General features: G+C 46.6%; 1 protein-coding gene across 1 annotated transcript; it reads right to left on the bottom strand.

Moving 5' to 3' along the window:
• Positions 1 to 670: 670 nt before the first annotated feature.
• Positions 671 to 12081, bottom strand: LOC135024120 (uncharacterized). Its single transcript, XM_063953439.1, has 3 exons — positions 11988 to 12081; positions 1692 to 2101; positions 671 to 1612 (listed from the first exon to the last, which is right to left on the bottom strand). The coding sequence occupies exons 1-3, from the start codon at positions 12079 to 12081 to the stop codon at positions 1247 to 1249; spliced, it is 870 nt and encodes a 289-aa protein (XP_063809509.1). The 3' UTR covers positions 671 to 1246.
• Between the last annotated feature and the right edge of the window lie 1440 nt (positions 12082 to 13521).

The raw sequence follows: 13521 nt of genomic DNA, 5'->3' as shown, positions 1-13521 counted from the left end.
ACCTGATTGCTTGCTGCAGTTCATCTCAGCGATCAGGTCAGAAGTACGAAGAATGGCCGACAGCTGTCGTGGCCTTGAGATCACCTCTGCCTGATTGACAGGCTGAGGCGGGAGGGGGCGGCACGGCGGCGTTTGGCTGCCGTTTTGTGGGCGCGGTCCGGCCAACGCAGGCGTGGCCAGACTGTGCGGGGGGGCAGGCCGCAGCAGCGTGGCGTCACACGGAGCCGCTGTGACCCGGCCAACGACGAGTAGCTCCCGCCTAGCACGCAAAAGTTGTGCTGGCTGGGAGTTACTACTGAAGTGCAAAAGCATTGCAGCTGTATGATGCTTTTGCACTTATGTGGGCCTGACATGCGGGGCAGACTAGCCCTGTGCTGGGCGTCCCCCTGCATGTCAGTGTGCCTGATCGTAGACCTGCAAAATTATGCAGGGCTACGATCAGGTCTGAATTAGCCTCTAATAAAACATGACCCCAAAAAAACATAAAAAATATGTGGTTTTCGGCAGTATCCCCCCCCCCACCTCAGCAACACTCAACTCCCATCCACCTCCCCCCCAAAAAAAAAAAAACCCACCACCACCCCACCTAAAAATGCTATAGGGCGTTTTTACTACCTGCCGATAACACAATATAAGCCCCTTTACATTTTTTTAAAAATACACCACACAGTTTGTTTTTTCCAAAACTTTATAAAAATATTAAATGCCAACGCCAACTCTGGCCAGGATTCATAAGCTGTACCATGAGAACGAGTGCCTTTGGACAGGGACTATGCCAACAGAACAGGAAACGGGCATATCCGAGTACAGTAGAGGTAAACAGTGCAATTTTGCCTTGGGTGAAGAACATCATCAAATTTCCAAACAGTCTTGAAGGAACACAAGAAGTGCAGTCTTCACAACGATCCGTAGTCCGGAACAGTGAGGTCACAAAACCGACGCTGCAGTACTAATGACCTCAATACAGTTCACTTTGAGCAAGAGCGTAGGATAAGGTCACCAGCAGATTTTTCAAACAAAACCAAAAAACTAATTATAAATGAAAAAAGCGTGGGTCGCCCAGCACAGAGGACTGTGTACTCTGCATGTCAGAGTACATGCCACTGGACGAGGTGCTAGATTGGGAGGAGGGGCTGGGCTGTGTGGCTCCCGACGGAAAAAAATACGGTTGCTGAGGGAGGTTTACCGGCGCATGCTCCATGGGGGGGTTGTTTGGGAAGGGGGGACGGGACAAATTTGGGTGATACTAAGGGTCAGTTGGCACTATCTCACACGCCGACACCAGTGTTTGGCGCCTGCCGCGTGAGACAGCCTCATTGACTAACCGTTGGAGGATGAATTTTTGTTCATCCGTCATCAGGCGCATTTCCGATGCAATAAAATTGCCAAATTGTTGTTCGGCATCCGGGGGCCTATGCAAAACCTCCTCAGCGCGTTGAAAAAACTGCTGGGAGCCAGAGGGGGTGCTATAGGGTGCAGAAGTGGTCCTCCTTGCCATGCGCCTCGGTCTTCCTGGGCGCGCCTGTGGGGGTGCCACCGGCTCCGCCACCGGCTCCTCCACTTCTGCCCCTTGGCCTGTGGTAGGCTCCACCTCCAGCTCCAGGGTAGCATCCTGCAATATAAGAAAAACAAAAATTAGGTCTATGTCAAAATTGGTGGGTGGCATATGAAACAAATGTGTGTGTACTTACCAGATCCAGACTCTCCTGGGCCTCCTCTTCGACAAGAACTGGAGACTCTGGATCTAGAGCGTCCCGTGACCTTACCCGCGCCTCTTGCTCTATAATGAACTGAATTTGGTCATAGTACCAGAGCGTCGGTTTATAGACCTCATCAGTCCCGGCTCCGGATCGCTGTGAATCTTGCACCTTCTTGCGTTCCTTCACGAACACTGTTCGGAAATTTGAAAAATTTTTCTTCACCCAATTCACATCAACATCAGAGTTTTTGCCTCTACTGTACTCAATAAGCTGCTGATATGCCCGATTCCGCTTGATTCTGTTGGCATAGTCCGGGCTTCTGACACGCCACAGGCACTCATTCTGATGGTACAGATCAATGAATCCTGACCAGAATTGGCGGTACTCCTCAGCTGACATTGCTGGTTGAAAATAAAATAACACAATTAGCCGACAAAATACAACCGTCACATACAAAAAGCCTAAAAATACTATTTATCTATCTATCTATCTATCTATCTATCTATCTATCTATCTATCTATCTATCTATCTATCTATCTATATCTATCTATCTATATATATATATATATATCTATATATCTATCTATATATATATCTATATCTATCTATCTCTATATATATCTATCTCTATATATATATATATATATATCTATATATATCTATCTCTATATATATCTATCTACCCCAAAAATGCATCCCTTAATGTGTCGCCAGCATCCCCCCGGCAAGGGGCCGTGTCCTCATTATTTAAATGTGCTGGCCTCATTTTAATGGGCGTGCCTCATCTGAAAAGACTACCTCAAACCCCAGTATTTGACCGTGTACCAACAGATCACGGCCACCATAGGGAAATAAAAATTCAACCATCTTAAGCCCCACACAGTAATGCCCCCTGCACCATATTATGCCACACTCCGCAATGCCCTTGATACATTAAATCCCCACATTATGGCAGGCAAGAGTCCGCATTTTACACATTATGGCAGGCACGTGTCCCCATTTTATACATCAGGGCAGAATGCCCATTTTATACATTACTGCAGGCAATTGTCCCCATTTTATACATCACGGCAGGCAAGAGTCCACTTTTTACCAGTGGCGTGCGGTGAGGTCAGTGGCTAGTGAGGCACTACAGCCATAATGTTCACCGAATCCTGCCGATGACCCCTACCGCTGCCGAGCCAATGCCCACTACTGCCTATGACCCGATGTGCGCCCACCATCAACTCACCCAGCCCTCCGCCACTAATTTGCATCTCCAGGCCTGCCTGCTCATCATACTAGTAATATATTGTACATTTTTATAGAAAAAAAAATAATTACTGATTGGGAAGGGAGTGGGAGGAGGACATGAATGCAATGTTGTTGTCCAGGGCTTCCATTAACTTAATGGAGAAGGGTCTGAATGTGTTAAAAAAGTTTTTTAAAAAAATGCGTGGGGTCCCCCCTCCTAAGTATAACCAGCCTCGGGCTCTTTGAGCCAGTCCTGGTTGTTATAATACTGGGAAAAAATTGGACAGAGGTTCCCCGTATTTCGACAACCAGCACCGGGCTCTTAGTCCGGTCCTGGTTCCAAAAATATGGGGGACAAAAGATGTAGGGGTCCCCCGTATTTTTAAAACCAGCACCGGGCTCCACTAGCCAGGGACATAATGCCACAGCCGGGGGACACATTTATGGAGGTCCCTGCGGCCGTGGCATTACCCCCCCAACTAGTCACCCCTGGCCGGGGTTCCCTGGAGGAGTGGGGACCCCTTAAATCAAGGGGTCACCCCCCCTCCAGGCACCCAAGGACCAGGGGTGAAGCCCGAGGCTGTCCCCCCCATCCGTGGGCGGTGGATGGGAGGCTGATAGTCATGTGTGTAAAGAAGAGAATATTGTCTTTTGTTGTGGAACTACTTGGCCCAGCAAGCCTCCCCCGCTTGCTGGTACTTGGAGAACCTCAAGTACCAGCATGCAGGGAAATAACGGGGTCGCTGGTACCTGTAGTTCTACAACAAAAAAAATACCCAAATAAAAACACAACTCGCACACCGTGACAGTAAAAATTTATTAAAACACACTTGCACACTCACACATACTTACCTACATCCCACGTCGGTCACGTCCACTTGTCCAGTAGAATCCAATAGGGGTACCTGTAAAAATGAGAGAGAGATTCCTTACCTACATCCCACACCGATCACGTCCACTTGTCCAGTAGAATCCAATAGGGTAGGGGTACCTGTAAAAATGAAAATTAAACTTAACACATCCACAGGAGAGAGAGAGAGAGAGAGAGAGAGAGAGAGATAGACTAACCTGCTGCTGCTGGGGAGAGCCGCATACACTGCAGGCCCATGCCGCTGCTCCTGTCAGTGGGAGGACAGAGCCGGCGGAGGAGGGGGGAGAGCCGCATGTGGGAGAGCCCCCCAGTGCCAGATACATTGCCCCACAGTGCCAGATACAAATTGCCCCACAGTCCCAGATACATTGCTCCCCTAGTGTCACATACATTGCTCCCCAGTGCCATGTACGGTGCCCCCCAGTGCCATATACAGTGCCCCACAGTGCCAGATAAATTGCCCCACAGTGCGATACGGTGCCCCCCCTAGTGTCAGATACATTGCCCCCCAGTGCCATATACGGTGCCCCCCAGTGCCATATACAGTGCCCCACAGTGCCAGATACGGTGCCCCCCCTAGTGCCAGATACATTGCCCCACAGTGCCATATACGGTGCCCCCCAGTGCCAGATACGGTGCCCCCCAGTGCCAGATACGGTGCCCCACAGTGCCAGATATGCCCCCCCCAGTGCCAGGTTACATTGCCCCACAGTGCCAGATATGCCCCCCCAGTGCCAGTATACATTGCCTCACAGTGCCAGATATGCCCCCCCAGTGCCAGTATACATTGCCCCACAGTGCCAGATATGCCCCCCCCCCCAGTGCCAGGTTACATTGCCCCACAGTGCCAGATATGCCCCCCCAGTGCCAGTATACATTGCCCCACGGTGCCAGATATGCCCCCCCAGTGCCAGTATACATTGCCCCATGGTGCCAGATATGTCCCCCTACGGTGCCAGATATTTCCCCCCACGGTGCCAGATATTTCCCTCCACGGTTCCAGATATGTCCCCCTACGGTGCCCCCCAGTCCAACCCTGCTGCTGATATACTTACGTTTCCTTCGATTGTCTTCTCCTCCACGTGCTGCCGCTGCTGCTGCTTCTTCCTCCGCGCGTTGAAAATGGACCCGGCGGGGAGGGGCTGGATGACGCTGATCGGCATCGCAAGCTCATATCGCAAGGTACTAGAAACACTTGCGATATGAACTAGATAGGACACCGATCTAGCAAGGATTGACTTGCCAGCACGGTCTATCTTTTCTTGCGATGCCGACCTGGCGGGGACGCGCATTGGGATAGGATCGGGATCGCAAGGTGACTTTCACCTTGCGATCTGCACTATCTTTTCTTCCGATTCTGACTATATAGTCAGAATCGGAAGAAAAAATCGTACCGTGTGTACACACCTTAAGTGTGCTCTAAGAAGGGCCAGATTAACAATGAGGCGGATGGAGCTACAGCTCCAGTCCTTCACATACAAATAGTCCATCATCATGACAGCATAGTTGTATATCTATTTTCCTTACAAAGTGATGCAATTTTTCTACTTTTCCAAATTTAGGGAGACATTGGGGCCAGAGGTCATAAGGGGATGCAGACCGCAGGGGGTGACACCAAAATGCTGGCTCCTCTGCAGTGACAGGAGCTGGGTGCTGCACTGTGACATTATCCTGCAGCGCTCGGCCCATGTCACTAAGGAGCCAGCAGCTCTGCTAGAATCATGGGGGTAGTACAGCATCTCCGGGGATGCTGGGCATGCCCCCAGCGTGATGTAACCGAGGACACAGTGATGTAAACGGGAACATAGTGATGCAAACGGGTGGGTTTATGTGAGGCCACGCCCTATATGATAAGCCACACCATCTTTTGAGTGTGCATGTCTTCAGGGTGCGCAGGGAGAGGTTGGCGCCCTGGGTGCCACGACTCCTGTGCCATCATTGCTTGGGGCTGATAGTGTCGGTAGGAGGTCTACACGACTGTATGGCACTAGCCACATCCACAAAACACTGGCCACACCCACACAGCACTGACCACAGCTCCTCATAACAGGCCTTTGATTTTGAATACTTGGCCCATGTGGCCCATCATCCCACTCTGGTGCTGAAAGCACATTTTTAAATGTCTCCCTTTATTTTATGTAGTGCCACTGACAGGTACAGTTACCGCTTTCAAACTGCAGATTTCCTGTTAAACTGTCTTTTTCTGTGTTATTTCTTGGTCAATATCTCAAATTTTCCTGCAGACTTCCCCTTCAAAATTTGGACTTAGATGCTCTGGCTCATGCATAAAGGGACTGATTCTGAATCTGATGTGCGAGCCAGGCAAAACAAAAGCAAGTAACATTGGCAAAACCATGTTGCACTGCAGGTGGGGCAGATGTAACATGTGCAGAGAGATTTTTATATTTGGGAGGACGTGTCCAAACTGATATCTAAATTGCAGTGTATAAGTAAAGCTGACCAGCATTCGTAGGCTACAAGCAGAAGCAGTCGGTATTTACCCTGCATGCAAAATGAATACATGTATTTTCACCCTTTGCATTGCTACATGTTTGTTCCAGATGCACCCATACTTGCTTTTTTATGGCTTCCAACCAGGGACATTTTAAGAGAGGAGGGGGCCCATGTGCAGACTACCGGTGGGTCCCCTCCTCTCCACTGCGCCATAGGTGCTGGAGTCTATTGCACATGCACAGGACTCCGGAAACATGGTGTCCGCCATGTCCGGAGACTTATTACGTACTGCGAATGCGCGGAGGTCATTTTGGGAGTGATTTTTTGCTGTGGCTGCAGTGCCCTTTGTGATACTCTGGAAACGTATGTATTAAAACAATATGGGTGCAGTGTGTGCGATGTGGGCCCCCCTTGACTTAGGGGCCCGTGTGCACCTCACACATTTCATCCATGATAGAAACGCCGAGTCTCCCAACTCAGAATTAACCCCAAAATTTACACTCATTGAAAAAGCTAAAAAAAAAAAGCAGTTTTTCAGCATTTTTTGGCTTGTCCAGCACTCCCTGAGCAGCTGGGCAGCCCCTTGCTGCTCTCCCAGCATTGATTTAGAGATCACTCGCTGCTTTGCGGGACAGTGTCCGAATAGCTGGACTGTTCCGCTGAAATCGGGACAGTTGGGAGGTATGTTGCAGTACTAACTCTTGTACTCATGATGTAGCAATGAGCTGAGTAACTTACAATACAAAGTAAATGAGAGTAAAGACAGCTGTTTATTCTTACATTAAACTTACATTACATGTTCATTTACCAGCAATTAATTTATGAAACTTATCAAGTTAAAAAGGTTCTAGAATCTCAGGCCTTCCAAAGAGATGTGTATGTCTGCCAGGTACACAAATGCATGGTTATGGACCTCAGCATGTCATGTGAAGGCAGAAAGGGGGAGGAGGAAGGGGAGGAATTTTACAGTACACAGAGCAGGGAACTCAGAAGGGTGTTCCAAAACCTCTCTGCTCAGTACATGATTATTATTTTTTATTTATTAACAGTTTCTTATAAAGCGCAGCATATTCCGTTGCGCTTTACAATTAGAACAACAGTAATAGAACAAAACTGGGTAAAAACAGACAGACGTAGAGGTAGGAAGGCCCTTACAATCTATAGGGAAGCTTACAATCTATAGGGAAATAGGCATAGATACACAAGGATAGATGCTACCTATTGCATAATGGTCCACCAGATTGCTAGGTTCTTAATGGGTTGTATGATGATACCCCACAAAGTTATCCAAGTGTCAGGAGGGTGTGAGACTAAAGAAAGACAAGATATGTGATGTTATGAATACTCTACAGAGGATGTAATTAGATAGGGAAGCACTGAAGGTTATGTGGGTGGGTCTGGAATTTGATAGGCTTGTCTGAAGAGGTGAGTTTTCAGGGAACATTTAAAGGTTTGGAGACTAGAGGCGAGTCTTACTGTGCGTGGGAGGGCATTCCACAGAGTGGGTGAAGCCCGGATAAAGTCCTGTAATTTTGAGTGTGAACAAGTAATGCGTGTGGATGAGAGACGTAGATCTTGTGCAGAGCAGAGAGGTCGGGTAGGGAGATATTTTGAGATGAGTGAAGAGATGTATGTTGGTGCAGTTTGGTTAATAGCCTTGTATGTGAGTAAAAGTATTTTATATTTAATACGGCAGAATACCGGTAACCAATGGAGGGACTGACAGAGCGGATCTGCAGACGATGAACGTCTGGCAAGGAAGATTAGCCTCGCAGCTGCATTCAAAATGGATTGTAGTGGTGAGAGCCTACCTATGTTTGGGAAGACCGGTCAGGAGACTATTACAATAATCAATGCGGGAGATAATGAGAGCATGGATTAGCGTTTTTGCTGTGTCTTGTGTAAGATATGGTCGTATTTTGGATATGTTTCTTAGATGTATGTAACACGATCTTGAGACAGATTGAATGTGGGTAACAAAGGACAGTTCAGAGTCAAGAATGACACCTAGGCAGCGAGCTTGTGGGGTAGGGGTGATTGCAGAGTTCTCAACAGTGATAGAGATATCAGGTTGGAAACTACTATTGGCCGGTGGAAATATAATTACTTCTGTTTTGGAAATATTAAGTTTGAGGTGGCGAGATGTCATCCAAGATGAAATGGCAGAAAGGCATTCAGTGACACGGCCCAATACAGATGGTGACAAATCAGGGGAGGATAGGTAGATTTGAGTATCATCCGCATACAGATGGTACTGAAATCCGAAAGAGTTGATTAGTTTGCCAACAGATGTGGTATAGATAGAGAAAAGCAGAGGACCTAGGACTGAGCCTTGCGGTACTCCAACTGAGAGAGGTAGCGAAGGAGAGGTGGAATCAGAGAAACGAACACTGAAGGAGCGATTAGATAGGTAGGATGAGAACTAAGAAAGGGCTGTGTCCTGAATACCTAGGGATTGTAGTGTTTGTATGAGAAGAGAGTGGTCAACAGTGTCAAAAGCAGCAGAGAGATCAAGGAGAATAAGTAGAAAGTAATGTCCTTTAGATTTAGCAGTGACCAAATCTTTCACTACCTTAGTCAGTGCTGTCTCTGTGGAGTGTTGGGCACGAAATCCTGACTGAAGTGGGTCCAGTAGGCTGTGTGAGTTAAGAAAGTGTGTGAGGCGAGTGTAGGCAAGTCTCTCAAGTAGCTTGGAGGGGCATGGGAGCTGAGAGATGGGACGGTAGTTAGAGAGAGAGTTCGGGTCAGAGTTTTGTTTTTTCAGAATGGGAGTAATCACTGCATGCTTGTATAGAGAAGGAAAGATACCAGTAGACAGGGAGAGATTACAGATTATCGTTAAGGTTGGCATAGATACACAAGGATAGACAGAGCTTTACAGTAGACAGAGCTTTACTAATTTGTGAGGGTAAAGAGTCAAGGGGAGAGGTATTAGAGTAGGCAGATGAAAAGAGTGCAGATACTTCATCTTCATTTGTAGGATCAAAGGAAGAGAAGGTGTTAGAGGGTTCAGGCAGGGAATTGAGCAGGTCACTTGCTGTGGAAGAGCATACCATTTCATTTCGGATCTTGTCAATCTTGTCCTTGAAATAGGAAGCAAGATCTTGCGCACTGACAGTGGCTGGTGGGTTAGGTGAGGGAGGGACAAAAAGTGATTTAAATGTATTAAAAAGTCGCTTGGGGTTAGAGGCTTGAGCAGAGATGAGAGATTGAAAATATGTTTGTTTGGCAGTGTCCAGAGCATTACGATAAGAGTGGTAGGTGGTCTTATATGTGAGAAAGTCACTTGAACTACGAGATTTACGCCACTGGCGTTCAACTTTACATGAGAGTTTTTGTAAGTGTCTAGTGTATTTAGAGTGCCACGGTTGACATCTAAGTCTACGTGGAGTCTGATGGGTAGCTGGAGCCACTTCATCAAGTGCTGTTTCTAGAGTTTGGTTAAGGTGTGACACAGCAGTCTCTGGAGAGGTGAATGTAGAAATTGGTGAGAGCAGTGGTTGCAGAGAGGTAGATAGTTGTTGAAAATTAATAGCGTTAATATTTCTGCGGGTAAGAGGTGTCCTTGTAGACTTTAGGGACATTGAGTTTGAAGTAATGGAGGCGAGCATGCATGTGATAAGGTTGTGATCTGAGAGAGGGAAAGGAGTGTTAGTGGGTTCAGAAACAGAGCATAGTCTGGTGAATACAAGATCAAGGCAGTGGCCCTCCTGATGAGTAGGGGAGTCAGTCCATTGGGAGAGGCCAAGAAAGGAGGTTAGAGAGAGTAGTTTAGAGGCATGGGGAGATTGTGGACTGTCAATAGAGAGATTGAAATCACCCATAATGATGGTGGAGATGTCAGAGGATAGAAAGTGAGGGAGCCAAGCAGAAAAATCTTCCAGAAACTTTTTGGGTTGCCCAGGTGGGCGATAGATAGCTGCAACACGCAGAGAGAAAGGGGTGAAAATCCTAATAGAGTGTACTTCAAAGGATGTAAATGTGAGTGAGGGAACAGGTGGTAAAACGATGTGCGTGTAAGATTTGGACAGTAATATACCAACACCACCTCCTTTAATGTTACCAGGCCTGGGGGTGTGTGTGAAGTGGAGGCCACCATGTGACAGTACTGCAGGGGAGGCAGTGTCTGATTGTGTGAGCCAGGTTTCTGTTATAGCCAGCATATTGAATTTGTTTGCTATGAAAAGGTCATGAATAGCTGTTAATTTGTTGCAAACAGAGCGTGCATTCCATAAAGCACATTTTAGTGACTTGGAGGTAGATGGGAGACATGTGATGTTGATAAGGTTTGTTGATTTTATATTCCGTTGTGAATCAGCTGAATGTGAGCGTGGTATGTGGATGGGACCTGGATTTGGGGATATGTCACCAGCTAGTAGAAGCAGAAGAAGAGAGAGATAGGTATAGTTGGGGGAGGTGTGTGATAGTTTCTTATGGTGACAGGTAGAGGATGTGACAGTTAGTGTACATAGATAGGTTAAAAGCTCATGAGTGTTAATAAGAGGGGAGTGGATTAATGAGGCTGCAATGTGTACAGAGCGATACATAACAGGAATAGTGAGGGACGATGTCATTTTATAGAGGATACCATGAAGTGCTATGAGGAAAAACAGTTTGATGTGCCATGTGACTGTGGCTACCATGATAGCACATAACACTATGAAGAATTATAAATCACTAAAAGCAGCCTGAAGAAACAAACCAAGGAAAATGGTAAATAGTAATTTAAACATCTCAGGATTTTCGATAAGTCTAAAATATTCCAATGATGCTATACAAGATCTCATATATAATCAACCCAAGTTCAGTGACCTTAAGATAAAACATACATAATTTGTTTGTTCTTGAAACCATAATAAAATTGTTTACTCATTACAATCTACAGTAGGAAGTTAATATAAACAACATGTTTAAGAAAGGTAGAAGAAACAAGTGTTAATTCCAAACTCAAATGGGGTTGATTAATTATAAAGTAAAGAGTAGAGTGTAAAAAAGAAGTGTCTTTAGTTGACAGGTTTATTTGCAATTAATGCTCCATTGCTACAGCTTGTAGGTAATATGGTGTATGACAGTGAAAAGGAGCCAACAGAAGTCATAAGCAGACATACAGTAAGACAGAAAACAGAGAACAAATAGACGAGAAGACAAAAGAAGAAAGAGGCAGAGGTTTGCCCAGGGCACAAAAATATACAGTTACTGCCAGTGGCATATTTAGAATGGGTGCAAGGTGTGTGGTGCACACAGGTCACGCTGCACCTAGTTCTTCAATACTTATGCCTCCGGAGTCCCACATCTACACAAATCACCAGCAAAATGGAGTGGAGGCCATTTTACCAGTGTATTGGGCATGCACAGTGGGGAAATCACCAGGAAAATGCCTGCAGCACTATTGTCCTTCAAAAACGTGCATCTTCTAGCTCTTCAGGGACAGTTACATTTTCCTCAGGGGTTGGAACTATCCGCCACCCAGCAATGGATTCCTCCAAGGCATCCTCATCTTCTCAGGTATATGCTAATACCTGCAGAATTTCTTTGTAGGTTCTCTCTTCCAGTCACTCATCTTATTGAACCAGACGTCCCATAGCTCAAAGATCATCTCCTGTCTTCATGCGCGGAGTCTGCACAGTGTTGATTTCTTTTACCCCTGGCTCCATTCTACATCCCATGGAGAATTATTGTACTCATGCTGTAAGGTTCCACAGAGCAAACATTAGAGCTCTTTCTTTGCCTGGTTCTTCATAACGTGCCCTGCACCACTTGTTGGATGGATTGCTGATCTCTTCAGGGAACAACTCTTCTTGGTCTTGCTCCACCCCAGCCATGCACAAGGGACATTCACTGGCATAATGTCCCAGCTGCTAGCACATCTTATAGGGGGGTCACAGCAGCTTTCTTGCTCCCCTCCTCCTGGCGCACTTCCTTGTGGCACTGTTCCATCTGCTACATTGTCCTCAAGATGTCTTCTCCAGACACTGTGAGTCAGCTGCTCTTGTCCTCAGATACCCAGGGTTGAATCTGTAGGGGTTCCTTTGTTTGTATCCTGATAACTATGCCAAAGGTAAGAGGTGTGTTTTAGGGTGTTGCCTGCTGCCGTACAGGCGTAGTTGGTGGCCTAGGCAGTTTGCACCCTCTCACCTTTAGGTCATATGGGTGCAGATGGTCCTGGTACTCAGGCAAGACATGGACACAAAGGGAGATCTAGGAGAAAGGACAAGATGTGAGCACCATCCTACCTTTGAGTTGACCGTCAAACACTATGATCTGAGACTACAAAAAAAGGGAATTTGGATTTACTGGAAAATCATTATTGACACTTTTGGTCCCATACCTCGAATTTCACCTAGGTGTACTGTTATGAGCTGCCGCAGCTCATTTCTGCAGCAAGTCCCAGTCATGCCAGGTGACCGAGACACTGTGTCTTACTAGAGCCGCACTGGCTGATGGTCCCAACGGTTGCTAGGCAACTGGGACTCTGGGTGGCTGTGGTAAATACTGGTCCCAGCTGATGTTATCAGCCGGATCATCTGCAGTACGTGCAGCTTTTTAGCTGCATCTGTAAATGTTATTAGGCGCTGGTCTATCTGGCTTGGCCCTTGTTCTTGTTAAAAGGCAGTGTTCCACACTGCCAGTGATAGTTTCTGTTTACAGTGTCTAGTTCCGAGTTCTAGTTTCTTGTTGGAAATCTTGTCAAACGGTCCCTGTTCCAGAAACAGTTCCTTTTGCTGTGTTCCAAAGGATTCTCTCGTGGCAGTACTACTGTACCTTGTACTTGCGGCTTCAAATATTTGCTGTGTGCTCAGTGCATTTGCTATTGCTGAGGAACTCACCTATGCTTCACTGGAATCCCTGGCTAATTACCACTGCTATCTCATATTGGATTTCTGTGTAAACTTTACATATTACTCAGCCTTGGACTTCAACTGTGGATTCTTGTTTTATACATTATTACTCTGCTGCTCTAATAAAAGTACTGAGCATACCTCCATTACTGTGGATGTTCATTTCAAACGGCAGTAGCCTTTGTGCTATATCCTTGTACACTATTCAAGCTCCGGTTCAGATCTGCGCACTCAGTCTTCAATTACATTTTACCTGTGCTTAAATATTGTGCTGCACTCTGGGATCCACATTACTCTTACGGTAAAGTTCATATCCACAGTCTGCATATTACTAGACTGAGAGACCCCTGCTACACTAAAGACCCATACACACTTGCCGATAACATGAGCGACGTCGCTCATTTTCCCCCTCCCTGAGTGACG

This window comes from Pseudophryne corroboree, chromosome 2 (assembly GCF_028390025.1).
Source record: "Pseudophryne corroboree isolate aPseCor3 chromosome 2, aPseCor3.hap2, whole genome shotgun sequence".
Taxonomy (NCBI): domain Eukaryota; kingdom Metazoa; phylum Chordata; class Amphibia; order Anura; family Myobatrachidae; genus Pseudophryne; species Pseudophryne corroboree.
This window is presented reverse-complemented; position numbering and strand designations above follow the sequence as displayed.

Coding starts and splice junctions, on each gene's coding strand:
- LOC135024120 (XM_063953439.1), bottom strand. CDS start 12,081: ATGGCTGGGGTGGAGCAAGACCAAGAAGAGTTGTTCCCTGAAGAGATC. Junction 2,102..11,987: donor GGCACGTTATGAAGAACCAG/GCAAAGAAAGAG, acceptor ATTTTCAACCAG/CAATGTCAGCTGAGGAGTAC. Junction 1,613..1,691: donor CCCAGGAGAGTCTGGATCTG/GTAAGTACACAC, acceptor CTTATATTGCAG/GATGCTACCCTGGAGCTGGA.